The sequence below is a fragment of the Mollisia scopiformis genome (assembly GCF_001500285.1).
Source record: "Mollisia scopiformis unplaced genomic scaffold LY89scaffold_10, whole genome shotgun sequence".
Lineage (NCBI taxonomy): Eukaryota > Fungi > Ascomycota > Leotiomycetes > Helotiales > Mollisiaceae > Mollisia > Mollisia scopiformis.
The window spans coordinates 145,793-164,364 of record NW_017263590.1 but is presented as its reverse complement, the minus strand read 5'-3'; the positions used below and the strand labels follow the sequence as shown (position 1 = coordinate 164,364).

The following is an 18,572-nucleotide window of genomic DNA, read 5'->3' as shown; positions in this document are numbered from 1 at the left end:
GTCGGAGGAAGTGAGGATCAAGGCCAGGGCACGATGATTATCAGAAATAATGCAACAACAGACGATTCACGCAGGATAAAACGGAGTGCATCTGCAGCTGCAGCTGCCGTTCGTTCTTTTGGGGGCCCTTTGATACCTTGATACCTTGATACCTTGCCGGCACAACTCATGCAATCCTCTCCGAGGGCATATGAGGCTTGGTGGTGTAGTGTGGTGTAGCTGTGTAATCCAGGCACACGAACTTTGACACGATACGAAGCGATATGATAGGGAGCAGGCGAAGCTATGGGGTGTCACGAGAGGATGCTATGAGAAGAAGGAGGAGGAGGAGGAGGAGGAATGGGGGATGGCTGCCGGACTATCTGAAGTCTGGAACGGGAGGGTATTGGGCCACCCGCAACGCATGGCATATGGCATACAGATGGCAATGGCGGGCGATACCAACGGCAATCCGGTAGTGTGGTGTCAGAAGTCAATGTTTCTGAGACAAAAATACTTTCAAAACATGAGACATCGACTCTGATAGGCAGACCCGAATGTGTGTGTGTGTGTGTGTGCGCGTGTGTGTCAGTTGAGTTGAGTTGAGTGATTGCGTTGGTGGTGTGTTGAAGTTGTACGGAATATTTCTCTTCAACCAACGAGCCCAGGACGGACAAGGAGGCCACGCTGCACTGCACCACACTAAATTGCGGGACAAGAGCAGCCTGAGGAACTCCACCAGGGAAAGCTCAATTGGGCAATCAGTAGTTCCCTGTCTAGCGCTGCAGGCTCGTGGCTTCTGAATGTGGTTCTAGTGCGGATAGTGGGTTCAGTGTCGGTCATCGGGAGGAGTTTGTCAGGCCGCAATCGACCGGGCAAGCAATCTAAGCAGAGCTTCAAGCAAAAGCAGAAAAAAAAAATTCACAGTTTGTTTTATGCCTCACACCAGATTGTTTTCTACATAGGCACTCACTCTCTCCCATCTCAATTCTTCTCAACTTCTTCTCTTCCTGCTACCATACTTCGCGGGCCTCTCTCCATTGTCTGCTGGTCATCCGTCAGAACCTTCTTTTCATACCTGTCACTGTCTTACCACCGCAGATCCATCAACATGTCAGAGATCACCCACCCCACTATCAAGGGTAAGAAACATCGCCATTTCCTTTTTCTTCTCAAACCACCTCCTGAATCTGCCTACCCGAGACCACACAAAGAACAAAAACACCATCTCGACGCCATCCTGCTGCAGATCAAGACCTGGTCGCAGTGAGGCATTCACCGCAGCCCGGGGCGGGTGTTTCTCAAGCTTCAAATGTGGTGTCGACCGGGTTTTACGTGCCCTCTACGCGCATCTGCAATTGCAAACTGCCACCACTTTACCCGAGATTGATTCGACCCTGCCAAACCTAGTCCACCACGCTGACAATCAATTTATTCATAGATGGCTGGTTCCGCGAGATCTCCGATATGTGGCCGGGCCAGGCCATGACCCTCAAGGTCAAGAATGTCCTCCATCACGAGAAGAGCAAGTATCAGGATGTCCTCATCTTCGAATCGACCGACTATGGGACCATCTTGGTGCTCGACAATGTCATCCAGTGCACCGAGCGAGACGAGTTTGCATACCAGGAGATGATTACCCACTTGGCCATGAACTCGCACCCAGCGCCGAAGAAGGTGTTGGTAATTGGTGGCGGCGACGGAGGCGTCCTTCGAGAGGTCATCAAGCATGAATGTGTCGAGGAAGCCGTGTTGTGCGACATTGACGAGGTATGCGGGTGCTCAATATGCCGGCAATGTTCTACAACTAAAACGTGTGACAGGCTGTTATCCGTTTGTCCAAGAAGTACCTCCCCGGAATGGCAATTAGCTACCAACACCCCAAGGTCAAGGTCCACGTTGGAGATGGATTCAAATTCCTGGAGGACTACAAAAACTGCTTCGATGTCATTATCACCGACTCTTCGGATCCCGAAGGCCCGGCCGAGGCTCTCTTCCAGAAGCCATACTTCGAGCTGCTCCATGGTGCCTTGACCGAGAAGGGCGTTATCACTACCCAAGGTTGTATGTTCTCCTATGTCTTCGCTCAGATCTAGTGATCCTCTGCTTTCGGCTTTTGATTTTGTCTTCCTATTCTTTTTTAATACCAATTTCGTTTTGCAAAATTGTTGCTCTTGCTTTATTTCACTCTTCTTTGCATGTTATTACAGCTCGGAAGCTAATACATCTGCAGCCGAGAACCAATGGCTTCACCTTCCTCTGATCACTCAGCTCAAGAAGGATTGCAAGCAGGTGTTCCCCAATGTCGAATACGCATACACTACCATCCCAACTTACCCCTCGGGCCAGATTGGCTTCATGGTGTGCTCCAAGGATGCGTCTGTGGACCTCAAGACCCCACTACGAAGCTTCTCGGCAGAGGAGGAAGAAAAGCAGATGCGATACTACAATGCCGATATCCACAAGGCCAGCTTCGTACTTCCAACCTTCGCCCGCAAGGCCTTGAGATAGGTTGTTTCGAAAAGTAGAGGAAATTGGGATTGGCAAGGGCGGCTGTATTTTGGAAGGATTCATCATGATACCAGGACGGTTATGAACGTGGAAAGTGACACAAAATGATGGCTGATGACACAAAAGTCTTTTTTTGACGGGCACTGGATTTTGCTAGACGGCGAGACATGATGACATTTGCAGATAGATATGTCATCTAAGTCCGTTTCACCAATTGCAGCGCAGACTTTCTAATCGCACTACGCTGGTGGCTGACTCCTAGTGACATTTTTATTTTTATGGGCTGAGACCTTACACCGCTGAAGACCGTTGCAACTCGTGGGGGCAGAGTCCAAAAAATAGCTTGTCTGTCATATTTTGAGCCTCACTCAACCCCTGAAAATTCGGATCGGCCCCTGATCCGACTTTAGGGCCTCGGCTCCGAAGCTCAACCTCCACTATCGGCTTATCCCACTTCTCGATAACAACATCGTCATGGTGGAAGATGTACAAAACGCTGGGTACTTTCCGAACCTTCTTCTCTCCTGCTCAGAGAGATTTCGTTTCCCGTAGATCCATTGCCAGCATGTCGAAATTACTCAAGAAGCCCGTCAAGCTCGCCTTGATACAGCTTGCCAGCGGTTTGTCATCCCCATCTTTCCCCTCAGTGACACTGATACTGACAATTGAACAATCCAGGCGCAGATAAATCCCACAACCTCACCCACGCACGAGACAAAGTCCTCTCCGCCGCCCAATCCGGCGCCGGCATCGTCGTCCTGCCAGAATGTTTCAACTCGCCCTACGGCTGCGACTACTTCCCCTCGTACGCCGAAACCCTGCTCCCCTCCCCACCAACACCCTCCCAATCGCCCTCCTTCCACGCCCTGTCCGCCATGGCGAAAGAGGCGCACGTCTACCTAATCGGTGGCTCGATTCCGGAACTCGATACCGAGACCAAAAAATACTACAACACGTCCCTGACGTTCGGGCCCAGCGGGGATCTACTAGCTACGCATCGCAAGGTACATCTTTTTGACATCGATATACCCGGCAAGATCACGTTTAAGGAGTCTGAGGTGCTATCGCCCGGGAATAAGGTTACGATTGTGGAGTTTCCCGAGTATGGGAAAGTGGCTATAGCGATCTGCTACGATATCCGGTTCCCGGAGCTGGCGATGATAGCCGCGCGCAAGGGGGCCTTTGCGTTAGTTTATCCAGGCGCGTTTAATACGACGACGGGGCCGATGCATTGGAAATTGCTGGGGCAGGCGAGGGCGGTGGATAATCAGGTTTATGTGGCGTTGTGTAGTCCGGCGAGGGACGAGGACGCGAGTTATAGGGCGTGGGGACATAGTTTGGTTTGTGATCCGTTGGCGGAGGTTTTGGTGGAGGCGGGGGAGAGGGAGGAGACTGTTTTGGTGGACTTGAGTGGGGAGAAGATTGAGGAGAGTAGGAAGGGGATTCCGGTTTATGGGCAGAGAAGGTTTGATGTTTATCCGGATGTTAGTAAGGGGGAGGTCAGGTTTGAGGATGAGGTTTGAGGTAATTTGATGAAAGAATTTGCAACCTCTGGTGCTCATAGTCTCCTGCTCTAGATATCTCGAGCTCCTGAGAAGTCTTGGGAGTCGGGTGAGTGAAAGCTATGGACTGCTCGTAGCTTTATACGATTCTCTAGGGTGATCTACAAGTGTCGCCTCACTTGGCATGAAAGAGCTTGATGAAAGATCTTGCACAGGATTGTTGCCTTTTCAGCCATGTCAGCATTACAAATGAGCAATTCAGATCAACATCAGTTCCTTCACCCAAGTTCGGTTCCCTCCATCGCTCCTTCCTCGACCATACATATGCATTAACCTAAAGCTATAGCGAGTGCTTTCCTATTTTGATTGCTTACTTCTATTCATTTTTCTTTGCAAATCACAATCTCCTAAATTAACAATCACACTCTTTTTCTTACCTCGTCATTCATCCTGTCTTTGCATTTATTCATTACCTCTCATCCAGCTTCTGCTGGATACAGTCATTACCTTCACCTCAAAATCATCATTAAATGATAGCAGATCTCGATGGGCCAGTCGAAGTGACGGTCCGATCACGATCCACGACAGCTGGAAGCACTGGTCTCGACTACTCTAGCTGTTACCGAGTGGACGAGGACATTATATCGCGGATTCGAGCACTCATCCTGTCGAGAAATGATCATCACCCGCCATTAACACCACACAACTCGGACGAGCACGGCAGCCCCGCAGACTTTGCTTCTGTGTTCGACTTTACCTCTGCGAAGAGCATAGCTAGATCTGCCCGCGAAGAAGCTGGTCGATTACCCGTTCCTGACATTAGGAGAAGGCACAGAAGTACTCCATCCAACATGGATGGACGAAGAGACACTCATGCAACCCTCCCTATCATCAATTTACCTACGCCGCCCCTACGCAATGTCAATTCTGCCGACGATGTCAAAGCAGCTATTGGGCCTTTCACAGATCCCTTACCTGCTGGTTCCAAGAAGAAGTTTCGTCTGCCGAAACTGGTTCTGCAAGATAAGAAGAAACGGGATCCAGAAATGAGATCTTGCATCGAGATCAGTCGGCGAATACCATCCAACGACGCTCAAATACACGAAGACGAGCTCAATTGCTGTCCGCCCTGCGACCCTCCAGATGCCAAACCTTCTAAATACATCATTACCAATCCGAAGCTGCAAGGTCCAGAATTCAAGATCGAACCAGCAGATCTGGCATGTTTCTTAGCTGGATGTCCTCCTGGCCGTGCCAACTGCGAGAAACATAGTCGTCGAAGACGATCCAACATCAATTTCAAAGAGTCGATGTTTCAGGCACGCAATATGCCGAATGATTTCAGAGCTGTTGCAGAAGGACTCAGACAAGATGTCGCTAGATTGGGTCTCTCTTTGCAGGGCGTGCCAGTCAAGATCCCCCAAGTAGTTGATGTGCCAGACAAGGTTGCCGAATCGCAGAAGCAGGTGGATAGCAAACTTCAGCAACCCGAGTACAAGACTAAGCTTCGTTCTCGCAAGAATACCAAGTCTCCGATTGCCATCTCTCCAACAAGTCCAGTTAGCTCTGGTTCTATGGACGCTTTCCCACTTGCTGCTCACTATATGGAACTTGCAGCTATGGAAAGCCAGCCTCGCTTCTCTACAACGATTGCAACCAATTTCAGCTTGCCAGGGTATAAGGATAAGGGGAAGTCGAAGCGTGCCTCAGTTATTCTACGCCACAAGCTATCAGACAGCTCACTTGCATACAAGGACAAGGCGACGAACCAAGCTCAGAGCATAGATGGCATTGCGTTCCCTCGGTCGTCTGATGGTTCCGCGACGCAAGCCAAGAATGAAAGCGACAATCCTAAGGAGTCGAACGGCTCAGAATCAAAGGAGGAATTCAGCTTACCGACTGGTAACAAGACTGGAGAGCCAGCAGTAAGCTCACGACCTTCGGAACTTTCTTTGAGTTCAACAAAACCACTCATAAGCGAGTCAATACGCAACAGGGCTTCTGAGGCATCCTTGAAATCTAAGTCATATACCCCTTCCTTGCTTTCAGGCGCTTCAAGAACATCTGGAGCTCGTCATGCACTTCTCAAGCCGTCTGTAACTCAGTCTCAACCGGTTGATACTGGACTTCCTGTGCCTCCTATCCTGACGCCGAGTCCTGCGGAAGCTATTGGTCAAAGTCCTCCAAGTAAAGAAGAAGTTATTCTCGAGAGAAAAACTGCCCCGAAATCTGCTCCGAACGAGGCTGAGGAGTCAGACATGAAAGACGACGCGCCTCGAGACAATGCCGACGAAGACAAAAGCACTCCTTTACCTTCGAACAAATCCACTAAGCCAGTCCTTTCCTCTGCTGCTGCAGATCATCTTGCGAATCTGCAAAAAGCGAAAGAACTTGTCGACAGCGTAAAGGGACAGATCCAGCAAGTCGAAGAACAAATGCGCAAAGCAATTGTCAAACAGAATGTCAACCTTCCTGAGGTTCAAGAAATGGGAGATCCTTGTGATGTGGATCCGTCTGAGAAGCCCTCCTTGGCAAGGAACGGCAAGAACTCTGCTATGACATCTCCAAAATCTCATCTTTTGGAAGATTGCTTATCACCAACTGAAGAGAAAGGCCCCGAGTTGTCCACGATTCTAGCTCCTGTTGACAACTCTCCATCCCAAGATCCATCGAAGGTGAATTTGGTGATGAAGGACCCTCCAAAGGACGCCGACGGCCGTACTGATGATGATGGATTGATTTCCCCGAAATTTACAAGTCCTAAAATTAAGAATAGTGGGCAAGTTTCAGTATCACCAGCTTCACTCAACGCAACTTATTGGGGCTTCGTTCCGGCTGTCAAAGAAGCCGTACAGGATGCAGTCGAGGTCGCTGTTCGTAATGCTGTACAGGACATCGTCGTTCCAGCTGGTTCAGCACAAGACGAAGCGTCTGACGCGTATCGGAAGCTGATGGCAGACTCTCTAGCTCAAGCTGCTCAAAAAGCCGATGACTATCTGCGTAAAGCATCTCTTTGGAATCATCCGTCGTCTACGCCTCGAGACTCCGAAGGTACTGTCATCTTCACAAGTCGTCTCACACAACCCACATCCGTGGTTGCGATGTCTGCAGCAGATCCCACCAGTCAAGGCGGACAACGATCTCGAAGTCCAAGTACTGTTACGAAGAATCAGGAGAATGAAACGAACCCAATAGTCGATAAAGCGGGGTCTACCACTTCACCAGGTACATCAGGAAAATACGGACGCATTGGAGCTGTTCCAGCGAATTTTCAGTCCAACCAAAATCTGACAGTCCTCCCGGGCGTTACTTCGCCAGGCGAGCTGGAAACAATTCCTCTCGAAAATGTTGACAAGTTTGACACTGGTGAGGATATGCCAGGTTGGAAGCTGTCCAAAGCTTTCAAGAGGGGCTATACTCCCATACCGACAAGAAAGTCCTCCCAGAATCGTGTTCTCAGCCCAAAGACTTCAGCTACGAACTCGATCTCCAAGTTCTCGCCAAAAGGGACAGTTGGCGCCCCTGTCAGGAAACGATCATTTGAGCGTTTAATGTCCAAAGCAGGTCGAGGCCTACGTTCAATCTCTTCAGCTGGTTCACTGCGGAGTGCTGGCTCTGACAAGAATGACGAAGAAAAACTGCTGCCTTCGAAGCCAACACCGCCTCAGAATGGAATCTCCAAATTGAGTACGCAATCGTCTCCGCCTAGGAAGCTAAGTCGGAAGAATACAGTTCACTGGCTCCGAGAACTATTGTCTAGCAATGGTCCGTACGAATCGCGCTTTACAGCTCTGCCACCCCGTACCCGCAGGGACTACGAGGCTCTGAACAAACCACCCAGGTCAATGACTGCTCCGACGGGACATATCTCGGAGCTGTACGTTGGAAAGACTCCGGAACCAGCTATTCCCAAGCCTGTTGTTTCCAAAGACAAGCGAGGAAAAAGGACTGATCCGTCAGAAATGTTTTCGAAGACTATCAATGATCTTGAGAATCTGATGAATGAAGCACTGTTTATCGCTCGACAGGCAGCTGACAACCAAGATCCTGCATATGCTCCGACGCTGCTTGGTAATGCTGTTCGCATTTTGAAAGGTGGTAGGAAGAAGGAGACTGATGCGGAAGTCAAAGCTCGCTTGGAGGCTGAGCGTAGACGCTTGAGAATTGCTGCGCTTCGTTGCTCCGAGGAGTCGAGCGATGCCAGTGTTCATGAGAGTCTATTGAGCTATTCAGGCTCTAGTAATTCTGACACTGAGGAGGGAGACGAAGAGTCTTATGAGCCCGCTCGGCGCAGCATCAAAGTTGTATCGGTCACAGGTCCATCTCGACATGCTTCCGGATGGCCCCCAACTGGACGTATATCAACTCCCTTTCCTCCAGCATCTATCCCTCCTTCTCGCGAATCACCTCTTGCAGACAGCCCCTCTGCGATTGGCAAGGACTTGAGCAACGTTGTTTCTGACCGTCTTCGAAGTGCTGATCCAAGATCCATGCCACTTGAGACAGACATGGAAGTTCAGAGGATAAGTAGTGTGCAATATCCGGACGGTAAGGACACAAGGGTGCCTAGCAGTTCTGCGACTCGGAAGATGTCTGTATTCATTCCTCCGCCTGATCCTCAGGCAATCTCTTCAAGTGAGCATAGTCCGTCATCATTGGTAAAGCCTGAATTCAGAAATCTCGAGCCATTCAGCGAGCCCTCTGAGAAGGTTGATAGTCGAAAAAGCTCTGAAAAGTCCCCGAGACGTCTCAGCCCAGCAAGGAAGAGCATAACTTACGAAGTTAACAGCGACCCTATTGCAAACGAGTCTGGAGACGTGGTACTAGACCTTTGCGGAGATCCAATGCCGCGTAACAAGACAATGCCTCTCCCAAAGCCCACGCCTCAAGGTGGTAGCTTGTCACAAAATCCTCAAGATGGACATTCTCTCGAACAACATCAAGCGGTAGCTTCCAAGCTTGCTTCGAAATCTGTGCCAAGTAAAAGAGAGGTACGTGATTACATCATACAGCGCAAACATCCTCCCATTACTCCTCGTTCAAGCTCTCTTGCTTTAAGGCAACAAGCTGAGCAGCAGCAGATCCTAAATGCCAAATCTGGTCAGACTGCTGCTACACGCCAGACTGGCGCCACAGGGCAGACATACAACTGGCAAGATATGGATATCAGTAAAATGCCTACCGAGTTCGCAGAGCCACAACCAGAAACTCGGGCAACAGCATCGGGAACTGACTTGGTGGAACGATTTATGGATCGTGACCGACATGGCTATTCGCACAGTCTTGACGGTTCTCTAGCCGAACATAGCGAAGTCTTGGATTTTGAGACTGGCTATGGAGTCAGGCAACGAAGTGGAGCACAAGCGGGAGGAAGCAGACCGCTTCAAGCTATTGAGTTGCAGGACAAACCCGATCCAAACTTGCCTCAAACGACGAAGCCCAGTAACGAGAAGAAGAAGCACGTATTTAGCCTTGGTGGTAAACGTCATCTCAGTTTGAGAAGTCAACATCTCAAAGGCTTCAGTTTCACGAGATCACACAAACGGCAAGCAATTGCGCGGGACTGGTCTCCAGGACGAAAACGATTCGTAGCATCTGTTTCATGTCTCAGTACTGCACTGATTGGGATCATCGTTGGCATTTATGCTGGAGAAACACCTGCCATTCAGTACTACATTGTCGACTTCCATCACTATACCGTCCTCGGAAACGTTTTCTTTTTCATTGGCCTTGCCGTTCCGACCTTCTTGTTTTGGCCTCTGCCATTGTTGCATGGACGAAAGCCTTACATCCTCGGATCAATGTCGCTGGCAATGCCGTTGTTGTTCCCACAAGCACTTGCGGTCGGCGAATTCAGATCCCCATATGTTGCTGTATGGCGTATTGGCTTGATCATGCCTCGAGCATTGATGGGATTTTGTCTTGGCTTCGCTAACATGAACTTCAAAGCTATGCTCACTGATCTCTTTGGTGCCTCGCTGCAAAGCCAAAACCCTCATCAAGAGCATGTCGATGAATTTGATGTAAGACGTCACGGCGGCGGTATGGGAGCTTGGCTTGGTCTTTGGACGTGGTGCAGCATCGGATCCATTGGCTTCGGCTTCATGATTGGCGCTCTTATCATCAACCACCTGCCACCTGCTTGGGGATTTTATGTCTCTATTGCCATCATTGCATTTGTCATGCTGCTTAATGTTCTCTGCCCAGAAGTCAGAAGATCTGCATTCCGAAGATCGGTAGCGGAAGTTGTCAAGGAGAACGCGGTATCTCGCAGATTGGCTCGTGGGGAGGTCAAGATGCATATGGTTCAGTCAGGACCGAAATGGTGGGGCGAGGAGTTCCATTATGGAGTGATGCTGTCCAAGAATATGCTTCGACAACCAGGATTCCTTATCATGGCGTTGTACAATGCTTGGATCTATGGGCAAATGGTGTTGATCATCTCGGTAGGATGTCGTGTCAGTACTTACGAATAATTGCTGACTCGAGATAGCTTCTAGGTGCTTTGTTGTCTAAAGACTACAAGCTCAAGTCTCCATTGATCGGTGCCAGTGTCATGTCCCTACCAATTGGAGCGCTTATTGCTATACCTTTCCAGAAGGCATCGTTCTTCAGTCGAGCTAGGAACAAGGTCATAACTAGTGATGACGCTACTCTGAAAAAGAGATTCGCATGGTCATCGCATATGCTTCGACGTTCCATTTTCGTACTGTGCCTTCCAGTTGCTGGCATGGCTTATACTCTTTCCTCTGGAGGGCCACCGATCCCCTTCGCCTTACCTATCATCTTCGCTGGAATCATCGGATTCCTGTCCAGTCTGGCTTTAGCTGAATGCAGTGGTATCATCATGGAAACTTTCGACACTTCGGATCTTCAACCCGGTATGACTGGTCGCCCTCGTGGTTCATCAGGAGACAAAACGGCAGCCAAAAGAACGAATTACTCATCTTTTCCACGAGTTCAGTCCGCATTTGCGATGTGCTCCGGATTTGGGTACTTGATTGCTGCAGCTGCTTCTGGTGTTGGTGGCTCTCTTACTCGGCACCTTGGCCAACAAGCAGCTACAGGCATCATGGCTGGAATACTTCTTGTCCTCTCCTTACTCCTGTTGGCCACCCTCGTTCGCTTCACCGACATTCAAATCATTCCAGATTCTAAGAAAGACGAGATGGAACAATACCATCAAGCTCGCAGAGCATCAAAGATTCGTCGCGAAGAAGGAATTGAGGAAGAAGAACCTTGGCGTCCTGTCATCATCGGGAATCCTCACCATACCACCAGACGAATGTGTCTCCTCGAGCTTGGTAGCATGTCTCGATTCAGTGAGATCAGACGCAAGAACAAACTCGTCGATGAGAAGAGTCTCGAAGCCAAACATCCGAATCGTGCAGCGATTGAAGATGTTCGGCAGTACATGCACCACAAAGAGCATGAGTTGAGACACAAGGTCAGTCAAAGCTTGAGTCGAGGAGGAAGTAGAGGAAGTCGTCAGAGTAGAATGAGTGATGGTCCCGAGCAGGGTGATCTGGGTGGTCACAGAGAAATGTTGAATAGAGGGGGTTCGGGAAAAGGGAGTCGAAGGGGGGCCCCGGAGAGTGGAAGGAAAGGAACGAGCACAGCGAGGAAGGTAATCGAGGAGCACGAGTAAGAGTAAAGCCACAAAAGACCGTCACTTTCGCAGACGAGAAGGAAAACGCAAATGTAAGCATGAGGCAAAGCGAGCCCGCGAAATGGGTAGCTGGTATATTGGCCTATGGCATGGACTGTGTGTGGAAGTGGGCAGGCGCAAGAAACGGGTTGCAGTATGTAGAGGAATACGGCTCGGGCTTCGACGGGTGGTACTGGAGGAGTAGCGTTGTTTCTTCGTCTCTTACGACGCATGGTTTGAGGCTTTGATGTGTGCTACTGTTATCATAGAATGAATAGATGGTTGAATAAGCGTATCTTTTTCCGCGGCCCTAGGAGGGATGTGATGTATCATACAGTAAGGATGAACACGTGGGGGTGGTGGGGCTTGCATGGTATGGAACAGGGGGCGGCCGCCGGTGTAACTTTTTTTCTTTTTTTCTGGATGGGATCTGGGATACCCGGCGTTGGAGGAGGGGGAGAGGATTGGAGGGGGAGAGACGGATATACTTAATGTTAGTTATAGGTTTGTTGGTCTTGGATCCAACTTTTAATTAGTGTGTAGTATGTATGGATGATGTGTTGGCGGCGAGGATGAAGGACGTATCGGGATGTTTGGAGGAAGAGAGGAAAGGAAGGGCTTTGGTGGGTTGAAGATTGTGTTTGTGGGTATTGTTTGGAATTGGTGTAGATATCTAAGAGACACACTTCATGTGCTCAATGCTTGTAGTACTTTCTGCGCAATTCGCGCTAGCAGTGGAATTTTCACCTGTGAGTTTTGGATCACAGTGTTTGGATAGCTCTGGGATTGGGGTGGGAATTTTCCATAGAGAGTTGTGTGTGTGAGAGATAATGGGCTTTGTGGAATTGAGAAGTTCTTTTTTCACTGTTGTGGTCTTTTCGTAAGAGATGTTCAGGCTCGTCATGAGAATATTGCGTTTGTGTTGTTCTTGAATTGGCCATACATAAGGTAAGGCTATAGTTTAGAGAGTTGTGTGTGGGTTGATGGCTTCTTTGGAATTGAATGCCCCTTCTTCTACCCTTTCTTCCTGCCACTGTAGTCTTCGTAGAAGATGTCCGGAGCCTCGTGAGATTCATCGTTCCGAGAACGAGGTCCTGGATTTGTACCTTCCGAGGTATATAATAGACGTTCTTCTCTTGCGTGGAAACACTGCTTCTGCAGTAAAGTTGTCCTTCTTAGTTCCAGGGCTTGAAAAGCTCGTATTCCTGGCTGCAAGAGCTCTTCACCGTTCCAGGGGCTCCTTCCTTTGCTTCATTATGTCGTCTCCTCATTTGCTCCAAAAACTTCCTCAGTGGCCCTTCATGAGAACCTCGTGTTGCTGGCGTAATCTCCTTCCCCAGCGCCTCTTCACCCTTCCCGTCCTTCAGTTCCTTTCTCTCCTCGTATCCCCTCCCTGCTCTCCAAAAACCGCCTCAACCCCTTCATGATCTCCGGCCTCTTCCCCTCTCCAATCTTCCCAGCATCCCAATTCTGCAAACCCGCAACCCTCCTTCCAATCCCCTCCCCCGAAACACTCATCCGCACCCCATCAACCTTCCCATCCACAACCTCCTCCCCTTTATCCGTCTCCCAATCCAGCAGTCCCCGCGACCACAAAGACTCGGGCACAACCCGTTCCAGCGATGACCCTACGTACGAGTAGCGCGGCGAAATGGGACGAAAGGGCCCATGGAGCGGGTTCTGTGACCCTGTTAAGCCAGCTTGGTGGTCCCAGGTTGTGGGCGAGGCATTGAGGGAGAACGTCGTTGTTTGGGGGTCAGGAGAAGAGGGTTCGGAGGGAGAGGTTACGAGGCGGTAGCGTAGGGGAGAGGCATTTAGGAGGTCGGTGGCGGAGGAGGATGTGGTGAAGAGGGCGAGGAAGGCATTGTGGACTGGGTTGTGATTTTTGCGATTGTACTGAGCAAAAGGTTAGCTTTAGGATTTTAGAAGGAGAGGGAGATGTACTTTGAGAGAACGGAACATGCTCACTTCGCCAAAACGTTCGAGGACACGGAGGACTTCGCGGCGCTCGGGGAAGGTTCTTGGGGTTGGATAGAGTTTGAGGTGGACGGTGCGGGCTGTCAAGGCGCGGGCAGCGCTTGATGATGGCTCCATTGTCGAGATTGAGGGATGAAGGGCAAAGGGTAAAGTAATTGTTATCGTGGGAGCATCTTGTGGTGATTGGGAGGTGGTGAGGTTTGTGGAGAATCGGAGAAAGAAGGTTGATATTGATACTACGGTAGGCGCTTGTGGCCAACAGTGCAGAAGTATATATTTTTGATTTGAGCTCCGAATCGTCTCTGTTGATATTTTGCCTGAAGTTAACATCTTCGCCTCCACCTCTTTTACCAAGCTAGCCAAATCATCAGGCGACTATGCGTACATTCAATCGAATCCGCACTAGGATTGGGTCTGCAGTTTCTTTCGTTGTTTCAGACTACCACCTTACTCGAAGAGCACCAGGAGAGTCACTTGTCTGTTGGAACTGCTTCTTAGTCTATGTATTGCACTGATGCATGTTATTGCAAGTACAGATGGTATCTTCCGCGTCCTGCAAACTTTCCCTTGTTGCTGTTGCTCCTTTTCAAAATGCTTAACACCCTGAACCCCTCGCTCAGTCCTGAAACCATTCCAACATACTGATTCAAAGCGTTGTTATTCAAAGGACGGCTTCTGTCCCACTACGAAGTAGCTTTTCTCGTCAGATTCATACATCGGAGTTCTGTATACGATACTTACAACCAGTGGTGTGCTAGCAATTTGTTGTTCTTGACTGCTGCTCTCATTTTTGCTGCAAAAACAGCAACCTCTTCCGCTGTCCAACTATTGCATTGTCAATTCAGTCCGTATTCTATGACTGAATGCTTTCACATACCCGAGGTTGTTGATGAACCTTCTTTCGCAGAAGTCCTGCACTCCTGTTTCTAATCGAAGTTGCTCCCATACTCCTACTTCTCTTTCCCAAGTATCGTTCGACCATTTACCAATCGTACAGCATACTTTCTTCTCGACCACATTGACGAATCCGGCATCTTCAAGTCGTTGTTTGATGTAAGGTCCAACATCAAAACTCATCCCAGCATTGTTTCCTGCTTCAAGCATCGCTGTTCCCCATAGTTTGTAAGGATGGTCTGGCCCTAGGGTGTCATAAAATGACTCGAAATACAATCCAGGTTCGGAACAATCTATCCATCCTCCTGGTTTCAAAGCTCTGCACAACATCAGCATTGCTCAGCATGCTGCCTTTGGCCTTACCGAAAGCATCGTTCATAGAACTTCGGCCAATCTGGCACCGACCCCAACAATTCTCGCTCGTGGATCAAGTCATATTTCTCTTCGTCTTGCCATTCCAGATTGAAGTCGTCTAATTCAAATCTGGCATTTGGGGGTACCCACATTGGCTGGATAGGCGATACATCAATGCCTTTTACATCTGCCGCTGGATGTTTCTCAGCCACATCTATCACCCATATACCTGTTCCGGTACCGACGTCTAGGATCCTCTATCGCACGAGTCAATCTATGGAATGGCTCCCTGGCTTGTCAAGCTCACTTGTGGATTTTCAACTGGGGCTAAATACAGTTCTCCTTTCAGCATCAGACTCCAAAAATGGTGGCTACTGTAAGTTAGTAGTCTTGCCTTGTAGCACGGCTCTTACATCATACCTGATATCTTGTTGATCTTGAGCTTTTTCATCGTTTGGTCCCCAATGCTCAGTCGAACCTATTCCATCAGAGTCATCGCCTGCATCCAGGATGTTATACTCACCAAACGAATGATACGTTCTACCATTTTCTTCCCTAAATTTCATGATACTCGAACTCACCGATGCAGTATCGGTTACATCCGAAAATGCACCGTACGCTGAATCTCCATCATATATATCTTCATAATCATCGTCGGCAACGGTCGGTCCCTCATTCGGTTGCTCCTTTCAACGTATCAGATGTGAAGCCTCAAATACGTTTCACCAACTCACCTCAACTGTTGGACTCGATGTTGGATGTTGCAGTTCAGATCCTGTGATTCGTGGAGAAGCGGGAGTTTGTGGAGCTTGGGCCATCGCCACTACAAGTTATTTTCACGGGCTGCAAAACACTGATAGTTTAACGAAGAAGTACGGAATCTTCCAAAGTCTAAGTATGGGCTGATATTTGATTACAGACCTGCATGCTCAACTTCCACGCCATGTGGACGAGACCTCACTTCTCCCCCCCGACCTGTGTGGTACTCTCCCCCCCCCTAATTACTTGTAATAGTGGACCCCCTGGTCTCCCATAGAAAATAGCCCTACGACCAGGGGGCCCACTATTACAAGTAAATTAGGGGGGGGGAGAGTACGAACGAAACGACAAGGAAGTGCTACGGGGAACCTTTCCGCGGCCGTTCGGCCCCACTATGAGGTTTGTCGCTATCTCGCGACGTGGGGTTCTGGAACGCATCCTGAGTATTGGATACCGCCAGCATGTTCTATAGGCATTACAGGACTCGGTATGGCCTGTTATGGTAGCAACTCCGTTGTCAAGACTGGAATCAAACGGCTCCTGCCTCATTGAATGGACCAACAACTACCGAATAACCAAAATGCAGCGCCGTCGAGAATTGTTTTGCGGCATTGGGGCGTATTCTCTAAGCGAACTTCTCTGCTCATCGTGCGGGTGTGACATTCCCGCATCCCGCGCATGAACTTCCTCAATTTTCATCACTTTGTGCCGTACAAGAGATACCTCAAATGGCTAGCTTCCGTCGCTAATAGCGGCTCTCCCGAAACGTTTACCTTCTCCCGGCGGACAACATCCCATTTCTTTGATCATGCTTCCACGATGTACACCCCAGAGCATGCCCATTGATGCACAACAATGGACCGATACCGTAAGTACTCCGGCTTCCTGCAGCTGTATGCGTACAGGTGCGAGAGCGAGGACAGGGCACTGAAATTATCTAATGAGATGAATGACTCTTCATTGGCAAATGACCGTTATCTTTGTTTGTCTCTCCAGTCATCGCTGCGCTGGACAATTGCTCCTTGCAGGACCTTCCCTACGAATTAGGTTATTGAGCCCTGGTGAAGTCACCAGCGATCGCTTCTGGTCCCACGGCTCTGGGTCGGCTGAATCAAAAAGACCAGGGCAAGCCACCCTTGTGAGTGGGCTCTCCCAAGCTTTCTCTATACTTCTCCCCGAGATTCTGTTTTCTTCCTGTGAAACACCATCATCTGTCGTGTCGAGCACCCAGCATAGCATAGCTCTGCATCCCGGTTTCCACTTCAAGATGGGTTCTCAGCCATCACCTCTACGTGTGTTGATCATTGGCTCCGGTCAGTTCCCTGCCAAGTATCCTCGTGGCATATTCTAAAGCATATCAGGATCTGGCGGCTTGTTGTTTGGCCAGGTTTTGAAGCAGGTAAGCAAGGTACGTTCTGGTCCTGGTCACAGCTTATGCGACTAGGCTGGCATTTCATGCACTGTCTTCGAACAAGACAAAAGCTTTTATGAACGACCTCGAGACTGGAACTTTGGCATTTACTGGGCGCAGTCGCGTCTCGACGAGTGCTTGACTGAAGATCTCAAGCCTTTGGTGAAGACTGTACAGACGGATCCGAGCTATGTTGCCCACGAGGGAAGTGTCATGCCAGTGCACAATGGAGAGACTGGAGAACTTTTGAAGAATCTGCCAGCACCTTGGAGTCTTCGCCTCAAAAGAAAGAAATGGCTTGAGATGATCTCGAAAGACGTCGACATTAAGGTTCGTGCTTACCAAAGCCCCTCCTCTCCACTTTTGTCTGACCGCTTTCGTGTAGTGGGGTAAACGTCTCAAGCATATCGAGACATCCGACGATACCGTAACTGCGACCTTCGAAGATGGAACAAAAGAAACTGGTAATCTCCTTGTTGGTTGTGAAGGTGCACATTCGTTTACTCGAGAATATCTCCTGGGACCAAAAGAAGCCGAACTCCTCCCGTCACCCTGCGTCGCCAGTGTGACGATCACAAAGCTCAGCCGACAAGCCTCAATCGACCTTCGCAAATTACATCAACGTTACACGATTACGTTCCATCCCAATGGTACTTTCACATGGATGAGTAGTATGTTATACCTTATCATGATTGGCCAATTGCGCATTCACTAAGAGCTTTTAGTTCATGACTGTACATCAGAGGATCCTGGAGACTGGACTTGGATGTTGATGCAAACATGGCGGTCAGACGAATCCACCGGTCTCGAAGGCGATAATGTTCTACCAGCCATGTATGAACGGGGAAAGGCTTTCGGCTACCCATTCGGCGAAGTCTTCGCAACAATCCCACCCGACACGAAAGTATGGCATAATAGACTATCGTACTGGCCAACAAAGCCATGGGAAGGAAAGGGTCTTGTTACTTTGGCTGGAGACTCTGCGCATGCTATGACTTTCCGTAAGTTTTCTGTTAGCCTTAGTTAGAATGGAGGAAATGAGTACTGATACGATGTCTTCAGATCGCGGTCAAGGCCTGAACAACGCCATCTCAGACGCCGCTGATTTCTTGGTCCATCTCCGAGCTATGAAAGAACACACACCAGCAGAGCTCCAAGCTGCAGTCAAGAAGTATGAGGCTGAGCTTGTGCCGAGAGGCAATGAGGCTGTCATGGCTTCGTATTTGAATACGAATGCTGTTCATGACTGGAGCACGATGATGCAATCTCCACTTTTTACGGAGGGGTTGGCGAAGGATAAGAAGAAACAGGAAGAGGAGGCTGTTGCTGCGGAGGCGGCTGCTGAAGCGATTTTGGCCGAGGCTCAAGCTTGAGGCTGAGGTAAGAGACGTGGTGTGTGCTGTTGTCCGTGGTGAGGTTGCCTGCCGAGTTGGAGTCATCGTTGCTTTTTGCGTGGGTGATGTTTGCTAGGCGTTACGCCTGTTGCTGGATTCTGGCAATTTACAATAATCTACATCTTGTCCATGTTCATTGATCA

The 18,572-nt window shown here is 49.4% G+C and overlaps 6 protein-coding genes across 6 annotated transcripts; 4 read left to right on the top strand and 2 right to left on the bottom strand.

Moving 5' to 3' along the window:
- Positions 1-1,090: 1,090 nt before the first annotated feature.
- Positions 1,091-2,490, top strand: LY89DRAFT_582834 (putative spermidine synthase; the record flags this gene model as incomplete). The annotated part of the gene is made up of 4 exons (XM_018209185.1): positions 1,091-1,121; positions 1,421-1,749; positions 1,803-2,043; positions 2,213-2,490. 4 exons carry the CDS (start codon positions 1,091-1,093, stop codon positions 2,488-2,490), a joined length of 879 nt encoding a protein of 292 aa, XP_018072261.1.
- A 565-nt stretch (positions 2,491-3,055) lies between these two features.
- LY89DRAFT_696413 (carbon-nitrogen hydrolase) lies at positions 3,056-4,013 on the top strand (the record flags this gene model as incomplete). The annotated part of the gene is made up of 2 exons (XM_018216836.1): positions 3,056-3,110; positions 3,169-4,013. The coding sequence occupies 2 exons, from the start codon at positions 3,056-3,058 to the stop codon at positions 4,011-4,013; spliced, it is 900 nt and encodes a 299-aa protein (XP_018072260.1).
- Positions 4,014-9,241: 5,228 nt separating this feature from the next.
- On the top strand, positions 9,242-11,640 carry LY89DRAFT_583474 (MFS general substrate transporter; the record flags this gene model as incomplete). The annotated part of the gene is made up of 2 exons (XM_018209212.1): positions 9,242-10,438; positions 10,486-11,640. The coding sequence occupies 2 exons, from the start codon at positions 9,242-9,244 to the stop codon at positions 11,638-11,640; spliced, it is 2,352 nt and encodes a 783-aa protein (XP_018072259.1).
- A 1,347-nt stretch (positions 11,641-12,987) lies between these two features.
- On the bottom strand, positions 12,988-13,734 carry LY89DRAFT_732613 (uncharacterized protein; the record flags this gene model as incomplete). The annotated part of the gene is made up of 2 exons (XM_018219703.1): positions 12,988-13,536; positions 13,585-13,734. The coding sequence occupies 2 exons, from the start codon at positions 13,732-13,734 to the stop codon at positions 12,988-12,990; spliced, it is 699 nt and encodes a 232-aa protein (XP_018072258.1).
- A 620-nt stretch (positions 13,735-14,354) lies between these two features.
- Positions 14,355-15,683, bottom strand: LY89DRAFT_696412 (S-adenosyl-L-methionine-dependent methyltransferase; the record flags this gene model as incomplete). The annotated part of the gene is made up of 7 exons (XM_018216835.1): positions 14,355-14,442; positions 14,495-14,830; positions 14,875-15,122; positions 15,173-15,236; positions 15,286-15,343; positions 15,389-15,551; positions 15,600-15,683. The coding sequence occupies 7 exons, from the start codon at positions 15,681-15,683 to the stop codon at positions 14,355-14,357; spliced, it is 1,041 nt and encodes a 346-aa protein (XP_018072257.1).
- Positions 15,684-16,891: 1,208 nt separating this feature from the next.
- On the top strand, positions 16,892-18,408 carry LY89DRAFT_732611 (FAD/NAD(P)-binding domain-containing protein; the record flags this gene model as incomplete). The annotated part of the gene is made up of 6 exons (XM_018219702.1): positions 16,892-16,937; positions 16,986-17,023; positions 17,069-17,365; positions 17,421-17,706; positions 17,761-18,036; positions 18,098-18,408. 6 exons carry the CDS (start codon positions 16,892-16,894, stop codon positions 18,406-18,408), a joined length of 1,254 nt encoding a protein of 417 aa, XP_018072256.1.
- Positions 18,409-18,572: the final 164 nt, after the last annotated feature.